General features: G+C 35.3%; 4 protein-coding genes across 5 annotated transcripts; 2 read left to right on the top strand and 2 right to left on the bottom strand.

Moving 5' to 3' along the window:
• Positions 1-354: 354 nt before the first annotated feature.
• Positions 355-6,872, bottom strand: LOC141821364 (uncharacterized). The gene is made up of 6 exons (XM_074708789.1): positions 6,743-6,872; positions 4,494-4,875; positions 3,295-3,491; positions 2,155-2,296; positions 1,118-1,277; positions 355-824 (listed from the first exon to the last, which is right to left on the bottom strand). The coding sequence occupies exons 1-6, from the start codon at positions 6,808-6,810 to the stop codon at positions 769-771; spliced, it is 1,005 nt and encodes a 334-aa protein (XP_074564890.1). The 5' UTR covers positions 6,811-6,872; the 3' UTR covers positions 355-768.
• An 858-nt stretch (positions 6,873-7,730) lies between these two features.
• On the bottom strand, positions 7,731-12,278 carry LOC141822065 (protein BCCIP homolog). Its single transcript, XM_074709483.1, has 9 exons — positions 12,233-12,278; positions 10,058-10,223; positions 9,911-9,990; positions 9,573-9,824; positions 9,286-9,495; positions 9,129-9,194; positions 8,757-8,855; positions 8,628-8,684; positions 7,731-8,098 (listed from the first exon to the last, which is right to left on the bottom strand). The coding sequence occupies exons 2-9, from the start codon at positions 10,194-10,196 to the stop codon at positions 8,000-8,002; spliced, it is 1,002 nt and encodes a 333-aa protein (XP_074565584.1). The 5' UTR covers positions 10,197-10,223; positions 12,233-12,278; the 3' UTR covers positions 7,731-7,999.
• Positions 12,279-13,563: 1,285 nt separating this feature from the next.
• On the top strand, positions 13,564-18,331 carry LOC141822026 (uncharacterized). 2 transcript variants are annotated; one of them, XR_012601231.1, is made up of 5 exons: positions 13,564-13,658; positions 14,026-14,254; positions 14,358-15,579; positions 16,847-16,976; positions 17,973-18,331. XR_012601231.1 is itself a non-coding variant. In XM_074709436.1 (4 exons), exons 2-3 carry the CDS (start codon positions 14,033-14,035, stop codon positions 15,564-15,566), a joined length of 1,431 nt encoding a protein of 476 aa, XP_074565537.1. In that variant the 5' UTR covers positions 13,564-13,658; positions 14,026-14,032; the 3' UTR covers positions 15,567-15,579; positions 17,973-18,331. The 2 variants fall into 2 exon arrangements, 1 of the variants encoding a protein (XP_074565537.1); XM_074709436.1 differs by lacking the exon at positions 16,847-16,976.
• Positions 18,332-18,513: 182 nt separating this feature from the next.
• Positions 18,514-20,122, top strand: LOC141821270 (uncharacterized). The gene is made up of 2 exons (XM_074708677.1): positions 18,514-18,814; positions 19,728-20,122. The coding sequence occupies exons 1-2, from the start codon at positions 18,550-18,552 to the stop codon at positions 19,964-19,966; spliced, it is 504 nt and encodes a 167-aa protein (XP_074564778.1). The 5' UTR covers positions 18,514-18,549; the 3' UTR covers positions 19,967-20,122.
• Positions 20,123-20,263: the final 141 nt, after the last annotated feature.

Below are 20,263 nucleotides of genomic sequence, written 5' to 3' on the forward strand. Positions count from 1 at the left end.
CGATCGTGTGGAACCGCTAAGGTGACGGATTCCATCGTTTTTAAGAAGAAGTGCAATCTCTATGCATTGCCGACCAGAGAATACATTTATTCAAAAATTATATGTAAAATTAGGTATTAGGTAAGCACCTACTTAAAAAGATACGTATTCTTTAGCTTTATAAATAATGTGTAAGAGTAGGTTTTAGGTTGCCTTGTCACTAATAACACATGATAAATATTTCTGGAGAACTCAATCAAACAATCTCATTGTGCATTCTTAACTACATCATATTCCCTTTATAATATTAATAATGTTTGTCCTACTAATCAAATATTAAATTATCTATGATCAAACAACTCCTCCCTGGTCCAAAATGGTACAACATATTTTATTAGTAAATAAATTGTTGTGTTGCTTTAATGCAAGGCTACATCACACTTTGTTTATTACACTTTATGAATCTTTTTTTTTTTGTTTGCAGTAAAAGAATTACATTGGAAATGAGAAGAAGCAATAGGTCTTGGATACAAGTACAACAATGGACGGCAGTCAACTGAGTGCTCTGAAATAAAAGACGAACCCAGATGTACCGTCGAACTGAGCTTTCATGAAATGATACTGATCACTATTCACTACTGCCAAATGAAATTTGATGGGTACACAAATGACTTGCAGATCATCCACCTGCCTTGGCAATGCATCTCAATATTTAACCAATGTAGATTAGGATCATAGTATGTTAACTGCTGAGACGAACCGTTTCTCTATGGTACAAATGGTAACTCACTAATTCGAACGTGATGATGAAACTGATATATCTCCGGTTATGAGGCAGATCCTCTCTGAAACAAAAAGAAATGCAGGATAAGTAAAACATCGCAAGCGAGACAAGTTTGCAAAGTTGTGCATGTAATACATTGTTCCATTAGATAATTTGCATAAATATTAAGAAGGGAGTTAAGATTTTCTGTATATTCTATTATTCAAGAAGATTTTTTGTAAAGTATTAGAATAGTACATCCTACAGAAGCAGAATTGGCTCCTCCAGGGCTTAGTAGTAGCATACTCCAACATAAAATTCCAGGGCTAAATTAAATTTGATAAAAAAAAAACTGAAGGAAAAAAATCTTCTTACTCAGATATTCGTATGAAACTATCATTGAGCTACCCCATGCTGACATGGTCAAAAATCTTGGACCTAATCCCCTATAAAAGCCTCTCCATCCATCTTCACTAATCAATCTTTTGATAACGTCTCTTATATTTTGTTTTTGCATATTCGTATTGTTCATAACCTGCAAAAAAGACAAAACATAAAAATAGTGGAATAATTTTCATATGAGAAATAAAAAGAAAAGAAATGCATTGTCAGAGAAAGCCAATGTATGAAATGAAGACATGCTTCTGAAGAGAAGATGCTACACAGGGGGGGCATCGATGATCACTGAATATGCTACACAGAGGTCTGTTGTATGAATTTCAAATAGAATTGCATAGTTTACATTGACTTGATCACAATGATATGTATTGTAAGAGAATAACTCTGGTTATAACTTGAAGAAAACAAGTGAAGATGACTAACCAGAACACAACAAAAAAGGCAAGTTCAAGAAACAACTTAAAAACCTAAATGTGGATTGCAACATAATATTTGTTGGTCATACAGGCCATGTCATATCGTGCTGGTTGATTGCACAATACTGCTAAAAACTGAACAGTGGATCAGTTCTTATGAATTAATATCAACCTGATGATGCATGTCCATCGATCTAGCAAACACACTCAAGCAATGGCACAGTAATAATATCCAGGTCCCCAAAAAGGCCTCTACCTGTAGGAACAAACTTCCAGTAGATGTTGATTGTATTGGATGGTAAATTATAATTAGTCACAAGTAAATTTGTCTGCCTGGTGGAGACAAACTGTAAAGGACTGTCCATGTCTATCACCTAACAAACTTTATAGCATAACTGGAAAGGTTTGAATCTCACAACGTTTTTCACATTCATGTTTCAAGTTCTTCGTTAGCATCATCCTGTAGACCAACTGTGCTACCAATATGATGCTGAATTATAGTTATATTAAGCACTATAAATGTAATCAAGTTTTGAGCTTTTCTAGTATCCATTAGCAAGATTTTTTTATAAAAAAATCTGCTTTGAAGATTAATACCTGCAATCGCGTCTTAATTGTGTCAAGAGGGGTTGTTATGCAAGATGTCATAGCACCTGCCATAACACCACCAGCTGCTTGAACACAAACAATCTTCCACTGGCTAGGAACACTTGCCTTGTCATTCCCATGACTTAGGAGCCTGCGCATGACAGAAAATATATGTATATAATTCATGCAAAATGCACAATATACAAAAAAATAACCAGACAAATGAAAAATGTATTGCACTGATGTCTAGAATGTATGCATATGGTTAAAGGAAGAGGGGGTCTATACATAATCATAGATATAATTAAATTTTCAACCTGCCAGACAAACTAATAAGCTCTTCCATTCCTTTTGGAGGTAAGTTGAAACTTACCTCATCCATATAATATTTAATCACATGTTAAATATGTGGTGTGTGTATATATAGAGAAGTGAGAACATCAAACTTATAAGCAGATATACACCTCCCAATATTGCCACCAAAGAAGTTATAAGGACCATAATTACTCAATTCATGGCAGGAATATCAACAATTGGGAACATGTGCAAGATTGTAGATTGTTTGAGGAAGAGAAGGCACATTGTTAGTTGATGTTCTAAAGCATTGTCATTCATAGAAAGATGTTCTAAAGCTTATACACATCACATGAAAAGCAAGATAAAATGTCAAAATCACTGATTGGACACAAATCATGGCTTTTCTCAAGTCTGTTAAAAGCAGGGAATCAAATAGTCGTAAAGATCAAGATGTAAAGTAAAATCGTAGTCATCAACAGTATCATTCATCACAATACAAAGTTCTATCCCTATTGTTTACCAGCATTGGCCATTGCACAATATACAGAAACATAATGAAGATGCATAAAACGTTTCCTTTGAATATTCCATTTGCACTTGATAGGACATCCAAGCATGAATTAAAAATATGCAACATATATATTTAAAGCAAGTAGCATTTGCTATCTGCAAATTTTTTGACATAAATGAGTTTTATACAAAAACTTTTCCTCCAATATTCCAATTGCACTTGATAGGATATCCAAGCATGAATTAAATATGCAACATTTTAAAGCAAGCAACATTTGCTATCTACAAGTTTTTTGACATAAATGAAATTTAACTTTGCTTTCACATGAGGGAACGTCTTACTTCCACATGATTTGCTGGCTTGTTCCATAACTTGCCCACCATACAGCACTAGAAGGAGAATATGTAATAACAGACAGGCCAAATCCTCTGTAAAGTCCCCGGATTCCATCAGTCTTAATAATGCGTTGAACGACATCAAATCCTCCATTATACTTCGTGAAACCAGAGTAACCTTGCACCATCAACCTTTGGCTAACCTAACAAAATACAGCCTTATCAAAGACGAGAACAAAAAATGTTCTTTCTGTTTATTCTTTGTCACCTCATAAATCATAGGATATCAAGAAACTCAAGATTAATAGGAAGATGAAGTCACATGAAGTTCTCAAAAATAGCTTGTAACCATAAACCTTAGAATGGACTGAACTGTAAGATTAAAAGAACCCAAATAAAGCTAGAGCACATCCAAAAGGAACTATAATCTAAGATCCTATTCACTTGAAGGCAAAATGGTGGGAAGAAAAGATGAAGGAATACATTTAGAAAGATAATTTAAAGGGAAGTAGAGATGACATGGGATATGGCAGGGAGGGCATTTCCATCCCCACGTAATCTCTAGAGCAGGGCAGGCTATAGGATAAAGTTCTCTTTCATATCCTACACTGCAGGCCATGAAGAATGTCAATGGAGAATGGATAAAGAGCAATATCTTTAAGCTATAAGAAAAGAGAATTTGTAACTAAAATCTGGGCACAGTTTGAAGGAGCAACCTGACTATGGTGTCAAGCCTTTCCTCTTGGTAAAATTAATTTACTGCGCAGGCAAATTTCTCAAATCACAAAACTCGCTCTACTTATTTCCTAAATCATGCCCACAAATTTAAGTTGCCCAAATCACATATATGCAACACCATCAGTTCCTAATCAGACTATCTTGCAAGATGAAATTTGATATGAGCCTTTGATTGGTACAAAAAATCAAAACCAGTATGTTATTTTTCAGAAACATCTGACAAGGCCAAAACATGCAACCGATCTAAGAGGAATAAAATCGTACATCTTAAATTCATTAATATCCTCTACTTCTTGGTTTATTTTGGTTTTAGCCAGATACAATATGTACTTGAGAAAAGCATGCGCAATGTCAAATAGTAATAGTTTAAAATGTCACTAACTGAAACTCAAACGTGAGCAGGTAATCTTGGGTGACAAACTTCTTGGTGGATTTAAGAAAGTCTACTAACATAAGAACTAGCATACCACATCAACAGGAACAAACACAGCCTGGGAGCATAGAGATGCTGACATGCCAGCAATGCCATTTGATATAGCAGCTTGAACAGGTTCAGAGAGCTTAAATGGTTCAACCAATTTCAATGAAGCCGCTTTTATTGTTTCCAGAGAAGTGAGGAAAACAATCCTAGCAGGAATAGCTCCAGTAATAACGGTGCCAAAGCCCCTGTAAAGACCAGGTACACCATCTACCTTCAGAATATTTCTGAAAGTCGAAAATGCATTGTTCTTGAGAACATCGTTTGAAGCAACCTGCATCCTGGTCTTTACAAGAGAAAGCGGATACAAAGCCAATGTAACACCACTAAAAATTCCTGCTCCTACAACATAGAACTTAGTTTTGTTGAGCCTGCAATAGGAAAAGTTTAGTAATTAAGATTTATCTAACTGATGAGTTGTGAATTAGAGGCAAATAACAAGCACAAAATGATAATTAAACTAATTGGAAAATCATGGTCAATGGAAAATATGAAATATTTAGTCAACCAAAATTTTCTTTTGGTCAATGGAAAATATAAGTTTTTTTTTAGGAAAACAATTTTCCATGAACAAAAGTCATTTTCCTGTATATGCTTTAGAAATCTGAAAATTATTTCTTTGTGAAAGAAGGGAGCCTGAGGGGAAATATAAAAGAAAATTTCATGGAATTATCTCAATCTTCACATGGATATAACAACTAAGTGTCAGACAATTGAAGCTCTGATCAAACAAACCTGTTAATGCAAGAAGATCAATTATTTCAGATTAAACAGAAAAATGGATGGCCAGGAAATAAAATGGATGGCCAAACAACTTGAAACATTCAAAATGAGGAAAACCTTTCTTCAGCATATCATTTTGCTACCGCTGAATCCACTATCCACTTATGATTAAATTACCAATGATGGTTCTCTTGGTCATATACGTTGTAGTGAATATAATTGTCAGATTGTCAACTTGGAAAATTACTACTTTGTCAATTTATAAAAATATATCTACTTCTCTATTTTTTTTTCTGATACTGTTCATTCTGATATATGAGGTCAACAAAAGTTGAATTCCTTTATTATGCTTTATTTGTTGACTTCACTCGGTCTACATAGGTCTTTCTTCTTAAATCACATTTTCCAGTTTTCAAACTTTATCAGTCTTTTGTAAAAATGGTTGTCAGTAAGTTCTCCACCCATATGAAAATCTAATGCATGGATCCTAGTGGAGCCTATTTAATGACTTCAAAACCGTTCTAAAACACGAAGATACCTGAACTCAACGTTCATGCCTCTACTCTCCAACCAAATATAGTTATTGAACACAAACATGGGCACATAATTGAGACCTCTAGAGCTATGCTTCTACCTACTTCTATCCCTACAGAATTTTAAGGAGAAGCTATTGTAAGCATTGCCTATCTAGTTAATAGGTTTCCCTCATCAGTTCTAGACATGGATACTATTTCTCAAGTTATACTCTATTTATTCTCACCTTCATGCTTTTGATCGTTCTCATTGTGTTCTCACTCCACCACAAGAACTAACTAAGTTCTTAGCTCATTAGTCCATGTGTGTCTTCCTCAGGTATGTCATCAAACCATATATCGGAAAAGTATGAAACTGATAATTGTATCCCTAAAAGTTGAATATCGTATCATTGCCAACATCGTCTCCAAAGAAATTTGATGGCATCATCTACTCAATAAGATGAGTGTCACATCCTCATACTCCCATTTATTCTGATAGTCAAAGAGCCATACAACTGAACACAATGATATTTGCATGCAAGAACAAGTCAATTGGAAGACAAACTAACGAAACCTCTTGTTGTTCCTTGTCTTCAAATTCGTTTGTTATAAACTCAATTTAGTCAAACACTCACTCTCAGATTGAGTACATTACAAAGCAATGAGGTGTGGTATTTTCCACTTCCAGTTGCAAATTAGAAATCTGAAATCATCAGCAATAGCAAAAGCGGCTGCAGTCGAAAGCACAAAGCGCGCCAGGCAAATAACCTAAATTAACAAACCTAGAATTTGAAGAACAATTAGGCAAAACAGAAAGCACCGACACAGCAAGTTGGAAAGGGGAAAAAAATCCAGATCTCGCTAGGAAATAATAAAAAATAAACAACTGAGATTATGCAACCAAACATTGAGGAAAATAAGTCTGATGCCGCAACAAGATCAAACACGAAAAGGAATGAAAAAGACAACAATTTCGAAAGGGAAGGAACAGAAACTTTACTGGTCCCAGTTGATCTCTGTCTGGTAAAAAGATTGAACATTGGGGGTGGCGATCTCCCTCGATTCCATTAGCCTCGTCTTCGAAGAGTTGAGATCAAAGAAACGAACCAGACAACTCCCTTAAAAGGTCGCTCGCAATAACGCGGTGCGAAGAAATTGGAGCCGACTCGGAGACGCCATAAAAAGTTCGCCAACTGGGATCCCATCCAAGTACTAACCATATCAACAGAAGATCGTACGGTCCATGGTTCCCACGTGGCCCTATGATCCAGAAATAGGAATAAAACATTGAAATTCGACGATCTTCTCAGCAATTATTCTTGGAGAGAATCTTCCGTAGTAATATTTTTGTACATCTCATTTCAGAATCAAGCACGCGTTGACCAGTCTTCAAAGTACATCCGTTGACCAGCATTTAGATCAGAGAACACGCCGCAGAAACGTGTAGAAGCCTAGAAGGTATTAACGTCTAGCTGAATAATTTTAGATTAAAAAATCTATTAAACTTCTATTTAAATACTTTATTTTTTCCTATTTTTTAATTTGAAATGTTTTCTTGTATAAAATAAATAATGGAATTTTTTCTAAGTAATTACTAAAAGCTAAAATATCATATACTTTCCTTTACAGACCTTTGCAATCATCAATTGAACCATGTACTTTATGTTTATTTTTTAAAATAGCTTTAATATATTTAAATTAACTATTTAAGAAATAAGTTAATGCATGTCAAATTTATTTTATTTGTGTTAATATTCTTTTTTTTCTTTTACTTGGTAGGTTTGAGTCCATTCAAACACATTATTCCTCCCCAGTTTTTGTTTTGTGGTTTTTGTTTACCTTTTGAGCTTCAGGAATTGATTCTGAATAAATTCATTGCATTCACTTCAAATAAACTCACTTTAATGAGAATTATAAGGAAACAACTTGGAGCATAAAGAACTCTAAGTCAAAATTATCAAAAAACTAATATTTAGGACCGTGATAAGGTCTCAAAACCATTGGATCTTATGTTTCTAATGCACAAGAACATAATATTAAGTTCTATCTATTGTTCATATTTCAAATCCAATCAAAACAGATTATCTTATCAAATTGTATTTAATCTTATCCACGTTACTCGGCGAGAAGCTTCAGGAAAAACGAGAAGTCGACGAGAGGCAAAAGGAGTGTGATGTCGATCTCGGCAACAAAAATCTTCAACTGATTTGCCATGCTAAACTTAGTGCCAAAATTATAGGCCTAGTGATTGCAAGTGTCAACTTTCAGCCAGTAGACACTTTAACTTCTCTCGAAACTTAGAAACTTGGCTAGCATCTATAACCATGACCAGCCCCTTCTCCTTGTAGTTCTTCATCTGTAGTATCGAACAACTTTCAGTATCAGCAAATTAAATCAAACAACATAATGCCAATGGATGATCATAGACATTCATGAAAACAAAGCAAAATTCTGTTGGCTATTTCTTTAGTTCTCAAGCTTTGCTTTGAACTTGAAGAAGGCATTTCTAAATATGTTACATTGAAATCTCTGTCTAGCATATTTCATAGATTCCCAAATTTAAATAAAAAATAAGATAATTGATCCAGTGTCCTTTTATTAGAACAATTTAATTTAAGTTAAAATATAATGTAAGTTGCAATAAGACACTTAAAAGACAGAGAGCAAAGTTTATTAAATTTGGTTGTCACAAATACATTGCATAATATTAACTGATTGCTAGATATCATAAGATAAAAATGTGAATGCCAATATGGAATGTAGAGTAGCATATATCCACCAAATGCCAATAAGTTATAAACATTGAAAACATTTTCATATTGTTAACATACAAATGCTTAGTAAGAAATGAGTAATGGATCTACACAAGGAAACACCACACATACCTCACTAGGGGATGGCCTCACAGCACGCAAAGCAAAAGTAAATGAAAGTGAGCTCAGCTGAAATCGAGAAAGAAAGAGTGTGAGAGATTTTAGCAGTAAGCTTTGCAATTTAACTTACTTCCATAGTACCTCTTGAAAAATCTCGTCCTCTGGCTTGACATATATTATAGAGTCTGTAAAATCAACATCACCCTTCATGTTTGCCTTGCTTTGTTTGATGGTTTTGCTCTGAGGTTGAGAACAAAAAAGGAATCTAAAAATTATTCTAGAACTAGCATGAACGAAAACATATGGCTACTGAGAAGATAAAAAAAAATAGTGGGTTGTACAGACTTGTGAGGCATCACTTACAATGACCATGGCTGTTACTACTTCATGAGAAAAAACACACTAATTGTTCTTTATCTTGGCTACAATTATTAACGACCAACCACCAAAAATGATAATGCAAACTAACACGACAATCAATCTTTATGTTCAAAAGCAAGGCAATCAATCTACCTCAAAAATTCTAGTAATCAACACATAATACTTGAAACAGAAGGAGTCCCTAAGCTCCTGCGTTGGCTGAAAGAAACAAGTAGAAGTATAAATAACAAAAAGACAAATGCAACTTTAAAGCTATTTCAAAAAAATGTACAGCCGTTTGTTGCTTAACCTCATCTTCAGTTGCCCATGCTATCTCATCAAACAATGCATCATACAATGGAGGCACTAACTGGTAGGGGGAGTTGACAAACCGTTGAGAAATTAACAGGCCCACATCACCTGCATGTCGTTCCAAATATGTCTTCAGCTTTTTCTTTGTGGCTTCCTCAGTACATGCTTCAAGCAAGAATTCTTTGAGTTCCTTAATGCATCTGTGATGCTGGGAGTAATAAAACTTCAGATTGCAGTACAAAAAATGAGCAAAGCAAAAGGTAACATAGGTTTACTAAAAATGACCTGGTATCTTTGCAGATTAATAACACTGATAACACCAAAAGGACCAGCATCATCATCATCTGCATGTCCTACTTCATCTTGCTCATCCAATTTGACAACTGTACCAACAGTTGTCTGCTCCAAGATCAAATCCACAAAACCACTGAGGTCCCATGGCTTGTTGTCAAGGTAATTGTGAAGAAGGAGCTTCACCCCACTGAAATCCTCCAGCTTGGGGTCAAAGAACCCAAAATCTGCATGTACCATATCAACCTTACCCAAGCATAGGCAATATCAAGTATTAGCTCTAAATCATAATAAATTAGGATGTATAAAACGTGTGGAGGCAGTCCTCTTACTTCTTGTTCCTCGTCTTCATCCACTTCTTCGAATTTGACATGTTCAAGACATTTAGTGGCTTTCAGCTCAGGAATGGAGTCTTAGAAAATGAGATGATGTTAGAAGAAGAAATGGAAAAGACAAAAAGAGGGAAGAAGTGACGAAACCTGGTGGCTTAGTGAAGGTGGAACACGAATAAGCAGGGGCAGAGCAGCTGAATAAAATAGTACGAGCAAAGGAAGAGAATCCAAGAAAGGGACGGACAATTGGGACACCATGCCACTTAGAAGGTCGTTGGTGGTTCATGTGTCTCCTCAATAGTGTAAGTTTTTCCTGAATTGAGCACTAAATGTCACTAAAATTTTTCAATACAAAATATGCATACTTCTAGAATCAAAATTTTACAGCTCAAAATTTATTTGAATTAAGATATGACAATAATGGAACTAAAAAATTTATAAGAGCAGTCCAATGCATGAAGTTCTCACCAATGCGAGATCTCGGAGAAGAGTCGAATCACATTGGATTTATTGTACACAACCTTTACAACTCAAACTCTTGACCACTAGGTCACAAGATATAATTTTACCATTGCACCAAAACTCCCATTCAAACTAAAAACTTTATATATATATATTTATATATATATATATATATATATAATTTTTCTCTTAACTACTTGAACTTTTTGTCCAAATATTTTTATATCCGTTTGAAATTAAAGAGTATTATTTACAAATTTAAAACACAGCAGTGAGAAACAAAAAGGAACTATTTTGTAGACTTACTATTGGAACCTAGAGTCTCACACCCTACCTGAGGTCAAATATACCAAAAGACAAACTTTCCTTGGCACACCTAACGTAGAGCTAACTCAGACAAAGAAATCTATATTTCAATCGAGAAAACAACAATCGTCCCTGAACATATAGAGCAACCAACTCAATAAGTAACCTAAAACTAGACACAACATAGGGAAAGTGAGCGCATATATGCAAAATAGATAAAAGGGGGACATAAACATAGGAATAAGATAAGCTTTACCAACAGCAAGGTTCGCAAGAATATATCATAATCATCAATTAGATGATGAAATAAAAATAGGTAAAAGTACAAAATCATATACTATTAAGGTAGTCCCACCACATTAGGTGCAATATATCACACTTGTTAGTTGGTCAATGCACTATAGAGGTGAAAGGATTGATGTAACTGCTAAATGGTCAAGTGGTCAATTTAATGGGTCAAAGGCCTCATCCACACTAAAATCAACATGAACTGAAACCTCAACCACAATAGTTGTCATCCAATAAAGGCCTCATTTGCATATAGATCATCCATTATTAGTGTTAGGTTAGGTTATGTTTTCAGACCATCATATCTTATCCTACAACCATAAGCTTAACTACTTGCCTATATAGATGCATCTAACTCTAACTACAAAAAACAACTGCAACATATTATCCATCCAAAAAAACCATATTTGACTAAATTATTGTATGCTAAACCATATGGAAAAAAAAACTATATAATAACCTGCATAAAGAGCTAGCTACACAAAAAAAGTATAGTATCATATAAGATATTATTATCATATAACTACATGAATATACATCATCAAATCTCATGTTGGAAAATTATCAAAATTTAATATTATGAATAAAGAAAGTGATAGAAATACAAAGACAGTAGAACAACTCAGGCACATAGAACGCATACAAATAGAACAAGATAAATTGGGTTCTTCATAAGGTATGGTACATCAAGTCAAACCCGCGAGACAACTTGTTTTGTATAACTATCTAGGATCACCCTCTTTATTACATCCACAAGCCAACTCAAACCTTGAAGTTACCACATTATTCATAACTCCCAATTAAGACAACTCAAACCTCATTCAACAATTTAATTTATCTATTTAACAAAATTATCCTCAAGCATAACCTCAAGTCAACCAATCACAAACTGGAATTAATTCTCCAAACCAAAGCTCCCACAGTATCCCCCTACTAATATCATCGTAGTTAATCATTTAAGAATAATAAAAATGATTGTCCCTAGGAATCAACATTCACACTGCTACACTCTAGATAACCCTCCACAATAATTCATTTTGATCCGTTCTTATCAATAACACTTCTAATTTCAACCAAAAAAATCTCCCTATTATTTTGGATTACCTCTAGAACCTCAATCACCTCGTTGGTGGAATACAAATCATAGTTACAAGTGCTGACCCATGCCGCCCAAAATAGGAGGCATGTATTGTTCCGGCACGGCACCGGTTGTGCCGACAGCATGCGAGAACAGAAGGAATCAAATCGAGTAGTCGTAAAACTTACCTCGAAGCAACACAATCGAGCTGCGGGCGGAGGGCGGAGGGCGGAGGGCGGCGGAGAGGAGGCGGCAGTGACTTCGTTGAGAAAATCGAATGGGCGTACGAAGAAATCTCTAAACCCTAAATCCCGATTAGGGATTTTATATATTAATTATAATTATAATACATAAATTTATATTCTTCTTCTTATTTTTTATATTAAATAAAAATATAAATAAGTTAAAGTAAAAAATTAAAAAATATTTAATTTAAATTTTTAAAATTTGTATCGATAATTTATTTAAATTCTTTTCACTCAAATTTTAAATTAATTTTAATTTTTCTAGATGATTTTAAAATTTTGAATATAATTATAAAAAGTAATAACAAATTTTAGATTTTTTTTAAATGTATCATTTCAAATGTTTTTTAAAAAAATATTTTTCGAGTTGTAATATAAATTATATATATATATATATATGTAAAATGTAATTTTTAATATATATTATATTGAAATATATGTATTTAAAAACTATAATTTATCAATAATATTAAAAATATATATTTTAAATTTATACCTTCTTATAATGTCTGTTACAAAATTTAATGGATATTAAACATCTTGAAAGATAATATCAAAATCTAAACTACATGTAAATAAGATTAATAATGAGCATTTATAATAATTAATATTAATAAAATTTCAAAATCGTATATTCGTCTGAATCGGAGATTTGGATAATTTAAGTAAATTAAACTGATTCAATAAATTTAAAATGGATTAAGAAATTAAAAACTCAGAGTCCTTATTTTTTCTTTTTCTTTTATTATTTTTCAACCGATCAAAAACAATTCTAATCCTTCTTCCTCCTCAACAAGAATAGCTCTTATTTTTCCTTTGCTAATCGTCAAAGCTAATCGAAATTATCGAAAAAAAAGATAAAATTTTTATTAGTCCAAAAATAAATCATTTCCAACACACTTATATTTCTTTCATGTATTTTTATTTATCCAAAATAATAAAAAGAAAGTGAATTAATTTCGATAAAACTAATTGACAACCAAAACAACTTATTCCAATGATATTTGTATTTGTTTAAAATGATAAATTTTATGAAACTGAATACATTTTAGATAAATACAAAAAAGGAAACGAGAAAGGATGCCTTTTGGAAATTGCTGAAATATGGGTAATGGAAATGCAAAAATGTAATATTTTATGATTTTTTTAATTACCGAAAGATACGAAGCGGTGATGGTTTGGAAATCTCATGTTTTAAGTTAATAATAGACGAAGGGGAAGAGGGAAAAGAGAGAGAAGAGGAAGGAGAGAGAGGTGGAGGCTCCCTTGTGATGCCTTCGCGTTCACCCTCCTCCTCTTCTTCCGACATCGCGGCGGTCGATCGTTCTTCGGATCGCCTGCGCATCTGATGCTTTCCTGTTCCTGATCGGTAAGCCGCTTCCTCCCTCATTCTATCGTCAAGTCACTCGACTGATTGATTCTGACGTGAAGTGCTTTCTCGTGGTCTGATTGGTATTGATTTCGCCTTTTTGGTACTTTTTGTCTCGTACCGATGTTTCGTTGCCTTATTGTCGGGGCTGTGGTAGAGGACTAGACGATGGTTGCTTGTCGATTGATTAGCGTGGTTAGGCTCATCGACCAAGATTTTTTTTCCCCTCGTCATTGGATCCGATTTTCCGTGATATATTTCGGTTTGAATTATCTGATTCAATTTCGTCGAGTTCTCGGCTAGTTTCTGGATTGCCAGTATGGTGTCGACGATGACGACGACGGTTCGTCTAGTGGATAATTTGCAGGAAAAGAATGGCGGTGGATCCGCGAAAACTCTTCATCGGCGGCATCTCGTGGGACACCAATGAGGATGACCTCAGGGAGCACTTCAGCAAGTTCGGAGAGGTGGCGGAGGTTGTCATCATGAAGGATCGGAACACGGGCCGCGCTCGCGGCTTCGGGTTTGTCGTGTTTACTTACCCTGCCGTTTCTGAAAGAGTTGTCCTGGAAAAGCATGCGATTGACGGTCGAATAGTAAGTTAAATCCTTTCTACTGATTTAATGCGTTCTAGATTGTTGTTATCGTCTCTCGAGCTTAGGCTTTGGCTAAAATGGTGGTTCTTAATTAATCTCTTAGGTGGATGTGAAGAAAGCTGTTCCGAGGGAAGACCAGCAAATTCTTAATAGAAGCAACAACAGTATCCGTGGATCTCTTAGCCCTGGCCGTACAAGGAAAATATTTGTTGGAGGCCTACCACCTACAATAACAGAGAATGGTTTTAAGAACTATTTTGATCAGTTTGGGACAATCACAGATGCCGTGGTAATGTATGACCATAATACTCAGCGACCTAGGGGATTTGGTTTCGTTACTTATGACTCTGAGGAGGCTGTGAATAAGGTATTGATCAATTCTTTCCATGATCTGAATGGTAAGAAGGTAGAGGTCAAGAGGGCTGTGCCTAAAGAACTTTCACCTGGCCGTAACACACGGTTGCAGACTGATGGATATAATTATGGTGTGAATCGAGGGAATAGTTTGCTTAGTGGGTGTGCACAAGAAGGAAATAGTTTTCTTATTGGGTATAAACAGGGAAATAATCCAAGCTTATTCAGTGGATATGGTATGAAGATGGATACCAAATTAAGAGCATTGTCTACTTGGAGGAATGGGCTCTCTTCCCTTGGCTCTAGTTTCCGAGTAGGAATTGATTATGATCCAACTTTGAGCTCCAGTATTTTAGGAAATGCAAACCTCGATAGCATTCTCAAGTATCGACAGGAATTGAACTCCTACTGCAATAGGAATTTAAATAGGTCTAACAGTCCAATTCCATATAGTAGTATTAACCAAAATACACTTCTTAGTTTGATACCTCAAAATGTATTGGGAAACACTGAACTCAATCATACTGTTAATTCTGCAACTGCAAGTGCCTCCATGGCATCTGGGAGTGAGAACCTCGGTAGCTTTAGCAATAGCAGCTTGAATTGGGCAAGCTCTCTTCCTATTTCATCTCAAATTGAGGGATGTTTCTCAGGCTTTAGGGGTGGCAATGTAAGTTGTGTTGGTACTGATAATATTGTTTTAGGCGGAAGCAGTTTTGAAAGAAGTGTCTCTCGTCCTGTGGCCAACACTAATCTTACCACTTCATGTTTTGAATATGAAGCAAGCTATGAAAATGTATATCGTGATAATTCAGTTTTCGGAAACCCCACTTGGCAATCATCATTTTCAGACCTTGATGTTACTGGTTCATTGAGTTACAGGATTGGAAATCCAGACTTAGACATCACAGGCAAAGAAATTGAAGATTTTGCATGTGGTTATTATGCTAAGAATTAGCAAACATATTCAGGTATCTCAATTTTCTAAACTTAACAGTAAATGAATTTTCTTTGCTTGTTATGTAAGAGGAACATACCACTCTGAAATAATATGCATAGATACATTGATTCTTTGTACTTCTTAATGCCTGGAAAATATTTAAATATGTATTGGTATATTTGCATTTCTGAAACAAACATTGTCTACTTCTTTGAAAAATACATATTTAATAGTTTAATATATAATTTGTTAGTTTGATGGCTTTTAATTCTTCTTGCCATTGTTGTATAGACCTAAATTTAAGAATGCCTAATGTAGGCTTATAGAAAATAGGCCCTTCAAAAGGACAAAGTGGAAATGTTCAGGAATAGGGGAAACACTCAAAAAGATTGATCATCAAGAAAAAAATGTTGTTTTTAAATTTCTTTTTCCATTTAAATACATTGATATTTTGAAAAATATTTCTAGTTAAAGATTTTGAACATGGTTTACATCATAGTTAGACAAGTTGAGTTGAAGATGCCAGGGGTCTGGGTGCAAAATGTTAGCTCTGTATAACACAATTAAAATTGAGAGTGATCTAAATCATGACTATTACTAGAGATGCGGTTTTATATAGACCGCAATGGAACAAGATTCATAAGGATTCATGTAGCATGCCTCAAATAGTCAGGATCCACAAATTTGTTGGCATTGTTCACTTGAAAAATTAGTCAGGTTGGATGTACATAGACGAACATTGAATAATTATTTTACAATCCTATATGAAGCTGCATCTTATCTCTTAAAGGTGTAGGTGTTCCCTATTCTCTTGGAATGATATGGAAATTGATGATTTAGTTGTAAATGTTATTGTATGTCACCCAAATTGTGCCAACTGAACTAGAGCTAACCCTAGTTGAAACAATAAGAGCATGCTAGCATCCCCACAGGTGTGGTGCAGTGGTAAAATACTTACGAGAACAAATAAAAGGACCAGAGTTCGAATTCCAATAGAGACGAATATTATGAAGCTCGGCATCAAGTGTACATAAGTTGTGCTCCGAATTTACTTAATAGGCGAACTAGGAGGGAAGGTCATCTACCTCCAAGATTAGTTGGGAAAAGCCTGGACATTTAGATTATCAAAAAAAAGAAGGGAAAAAAAGAAAGAGCATGCTAGCATGTTACTGATTGATTGACCTGGATTACTAGTCAACCTACTTTTATTTTGAGATATTCTAATAATGAGATTCAATGAGCTGGCTTTGATCATTTTCCCTAATTTTTTATAATATAATATAATTTTGGTTTTGTAGGAGATCATTGGCCTTTTTGAGCAATGAAAGATTTAGATTTCAGAGGAGTGTTCCAATATGGATGACTCAAATAACCAAACATTTCCAAGAAGCCATGAGTTGCACTTTGCCCTCAGATAAGCTAATTCATGTTGTTATCTCTTATGAAAGTGATATGGACGGCAGTTTGAAGTTTTTTTTTTTCCTTAAAAAAAATCTGTTTTCCTTTTGACATGAAACTGCAATAAATAGAAGACCCAGGCTATATACATATGCATGTGCATACGTACATATATAGATGTTAAGTTGCATGTGAAGTGGTCTTCCAATGCAACATGAGATGCACTGTTGGTTTTGTATAAAAAACAATGGAAAGGGATATTTTAGTGACTAAAACAACCTGATCAGTTAAGACAAGCAAGATTGAACAAGTATACTAGAAAGCGTAAATGTAGTAGAATTTATTTTATGCTAGGTACATATAAAATAAAATCATAATTTGATGAAAAATTATCAGAGTAAATTTGATCAAGAAGTTAGTATTTCATTGATGCTGGAAATCCAATAAGAAATTTTTATGCTTGCCTTATACATCTACCAAGAAAACTCAGCTAATAGTGGAGGGAGCATGTACCTTCTATTTCTATACCATCCCTACAAGTTTTAGAAGGTAAAAAATATAGTACCAAACAAATTTGTAAAGTAGTGAACAAAATACAGTTTTCTCTCTAATTTTGTTCTCTATGTAGTTCCACATGCTGTTCTTCCACCAAGTTTTCATCTATTATGGAAAATTCTCCAATGGTATTCTGTAGCTTAGGAGAGCTCTAGCATTGCTTCAGTCCGAATTCTTAGTGTTGTCCAAAAAAAAAAACTGATATATTTTGTGTTAGCTCCAAAAATGAACACTGAAGGACATTGCCCCTTGAACTTTTTTGAGAGATAAGGAAAATGCTTTGATAAATTCAGTTTCTATAACTGGTAATCATTTTTGTAAAGGTGATAGATTTACCAACTGAACCTTAATTGATTCTAGGTGATAGACGAGCCTTTATCATCGTGTCTGGTGGTGTTTCTCTATCGAATACTTTCATGTTGCTTCCCATGTATGATAAACTAACATGTTTAATTTTTTATTTTTGGCCAGAGAGTTGAAGCCTTGTTTCCTCATTTTCCCTGGTAAATATGCTCTCATCAAGATTCGCAGCAGAGTTAGAATTCAGATGTACAATGATTTCCCTTTCAGTTTTGTTCCAATTCATGGTATTTTCTGCTCGCAAAGAAGTTCCCTGAATACGACTGGACAAAGGTTGCTGTGTCAATCCGGGATTCTAAGAGATTGTTTCCCATCTCCTACTACGAAGCAGTTGCAGATAGTGAATTTCACATTGGTAAATTATATGCATTAGTTTGTCACGTAGAGCTAACAAGCAGATTTGCTTTATTGAGCTTGTTTGAGATGTAACTTCTAGTTGAATGATCTCTGTCATTGACCTTAATAGAAATTTATAATCATCACATAAATAAAAAAATATTGTTGCCTTTACTCATGCCAATTGCAACGGTATAAGCACGGGCCCACGAATGACTGAGCCCATCAGTAGTGGCGGTGCGGGCTTGGGCTTCACTGAGCCTGTTCTATAAGTCGCTTTGAAGGCTTAGAACGATGGCCAGAAGGCATCTGCAAAAGATCTGCGCGGTGGCTGTCTTGCTGCTTATCTCTCATGTGTCCGTCTCCTCTCCCGCTCGTCCACCAGAGCCCCTCGTTCCTTCTCTCGCCCTGGCATGGCATCCGTCGCCTCGACCGAAGCAGATTCCACAGGGCTTTCTCTGTGAATGGCCCCTTGGGGAGGGAAGAGGCCAGGTCGGAGGTCGATCGGGACAAGGCCCGGGAAGCACTACGGAAGCTGGACCAGCAGGTCGAGTCCCTTGCCCAACGAGAAACCCTACCGAGGAAGAAGCGGCCCGACCCTCCTCCCCCTTTTCTAGGTACTGCGCGTTTACTCTTTACTATTGATTGGGTTCAGATTAAGGCGATCTTTTGTTGGCGAGTCATGTGGCCAACCCTGAGGCTTGCTGTTTTCTCGTTGTGCTTTGTGATTCCGTGGATCATGCTGTTGTTCAACCATGTAAATGCCTTTTCGATGTTTGATTTTATGCTTGACTGGTAAACCTTCAATATGGCTCATTTACTTGTTTTGCCACCTCTAGAACAGCCAACATGCCTTTGGCCTCAAGTCTGTTCTGACCAAGTAGGATGTTGTCATCCAAGCAACCCAACTTCTACACTCTTAATGCCTTCATCTTCTTCGTCTTTCATCGTCAACTCAGTCAGTTCGCCTACTTCATCTTTGTTCCATCATCATTCAGGCAGATCTTCACACAGTTGTCGACGCCTCTTACCCTTCAACCATTGTTTGGAATACAGTACCACGGGTATTTTTTTCCATGTAGCCAAAAGTTAACTGGATCAGTCATATTCTTCATATGTAATCCATTTAAAAAAAAAAATTAAGTTGGAGCAAACTAATGAACTGGCTTAGTTTGTGTGAGCTATTAGATAATAAATAGTGCACAAGTACATGTGCGAGTACATTTGGCATACTTAGAACTTGTGAAGCATTAGGTAAGAAGATGTGGGCTCATATGTGGCCATATAAGAAACTTCCTAATAATGAAAAATAAGATGACAAAAAGTATGTGCAAGGCAAAAGATGAGGACATTCCTTATCAAATGCAACTTTTGCAATGTAACCTATTGTGAAATTCCTATGTACTCAAATACTACTACATTCTAGTTACTCCTATTTTTGTGCACTTATAGAGTCCTGGTAGATTGTCTGCATATCATAAGGATTTCTTATTTGCCTTTAGCCAATGCATCTTCTTTATGGAACTGCAGAATCAGATCTTGAGAGAGACTTCATGATGACTGGCAGGCAGATGGAAGAGATGCCAGAAATTTCAGATTCTTTTCTTGCATATTCTGCTGCAGCACTTCTTCTACTTACAATTGTGAACAACATCTTGTACATCGTGCTCACAAAACCATCTGTTGATGGGAATGAGGAAGTTTCAGACATTGTACGACAACCTCTTGTCGATCCGACAGAGCAACCAGCGCCACAGCTTGTTGACTAAAGGTCAGTTGCATTGTAGTTAATTAAGTGCACTCTCATATATGTGAAATGGTAGTTTATGAATCTCACATAAATTCCAAACACCATGTACTTCTTTGATCCTGCTATATATTGTCCATGACATCAAATAGTGTTATGATATCTTCTCTTATTCCAAGAGTTTGTGAGGAGCTTGATGTAGGATTATAAAGAATTTATGAGCACAACACATAGTTCAACACATAATTAACAACATAAACAAAACAAAATTCTGCAAAAAAATTCTAGGCATTACATTTACAAGATCAGCAAGACAAAC

Source organism: Curcuma longa, chromosome 2, assembly GCF_044706935.1.
Source record: "Curcuma longa cultivar G26 ecotype Majalengka, Jawa Barat chromosome 2, ITB_CL_G26_1.1, whole genome shotgun sequence".
In the NCBI taxonomy this organism is placed as follows: Eukaryota; Viridiplantae; Streptophyta; class Magnoliopsida; order Zingiberales; family Zingiberaceae; genus Curcuma; species Curcuma longa.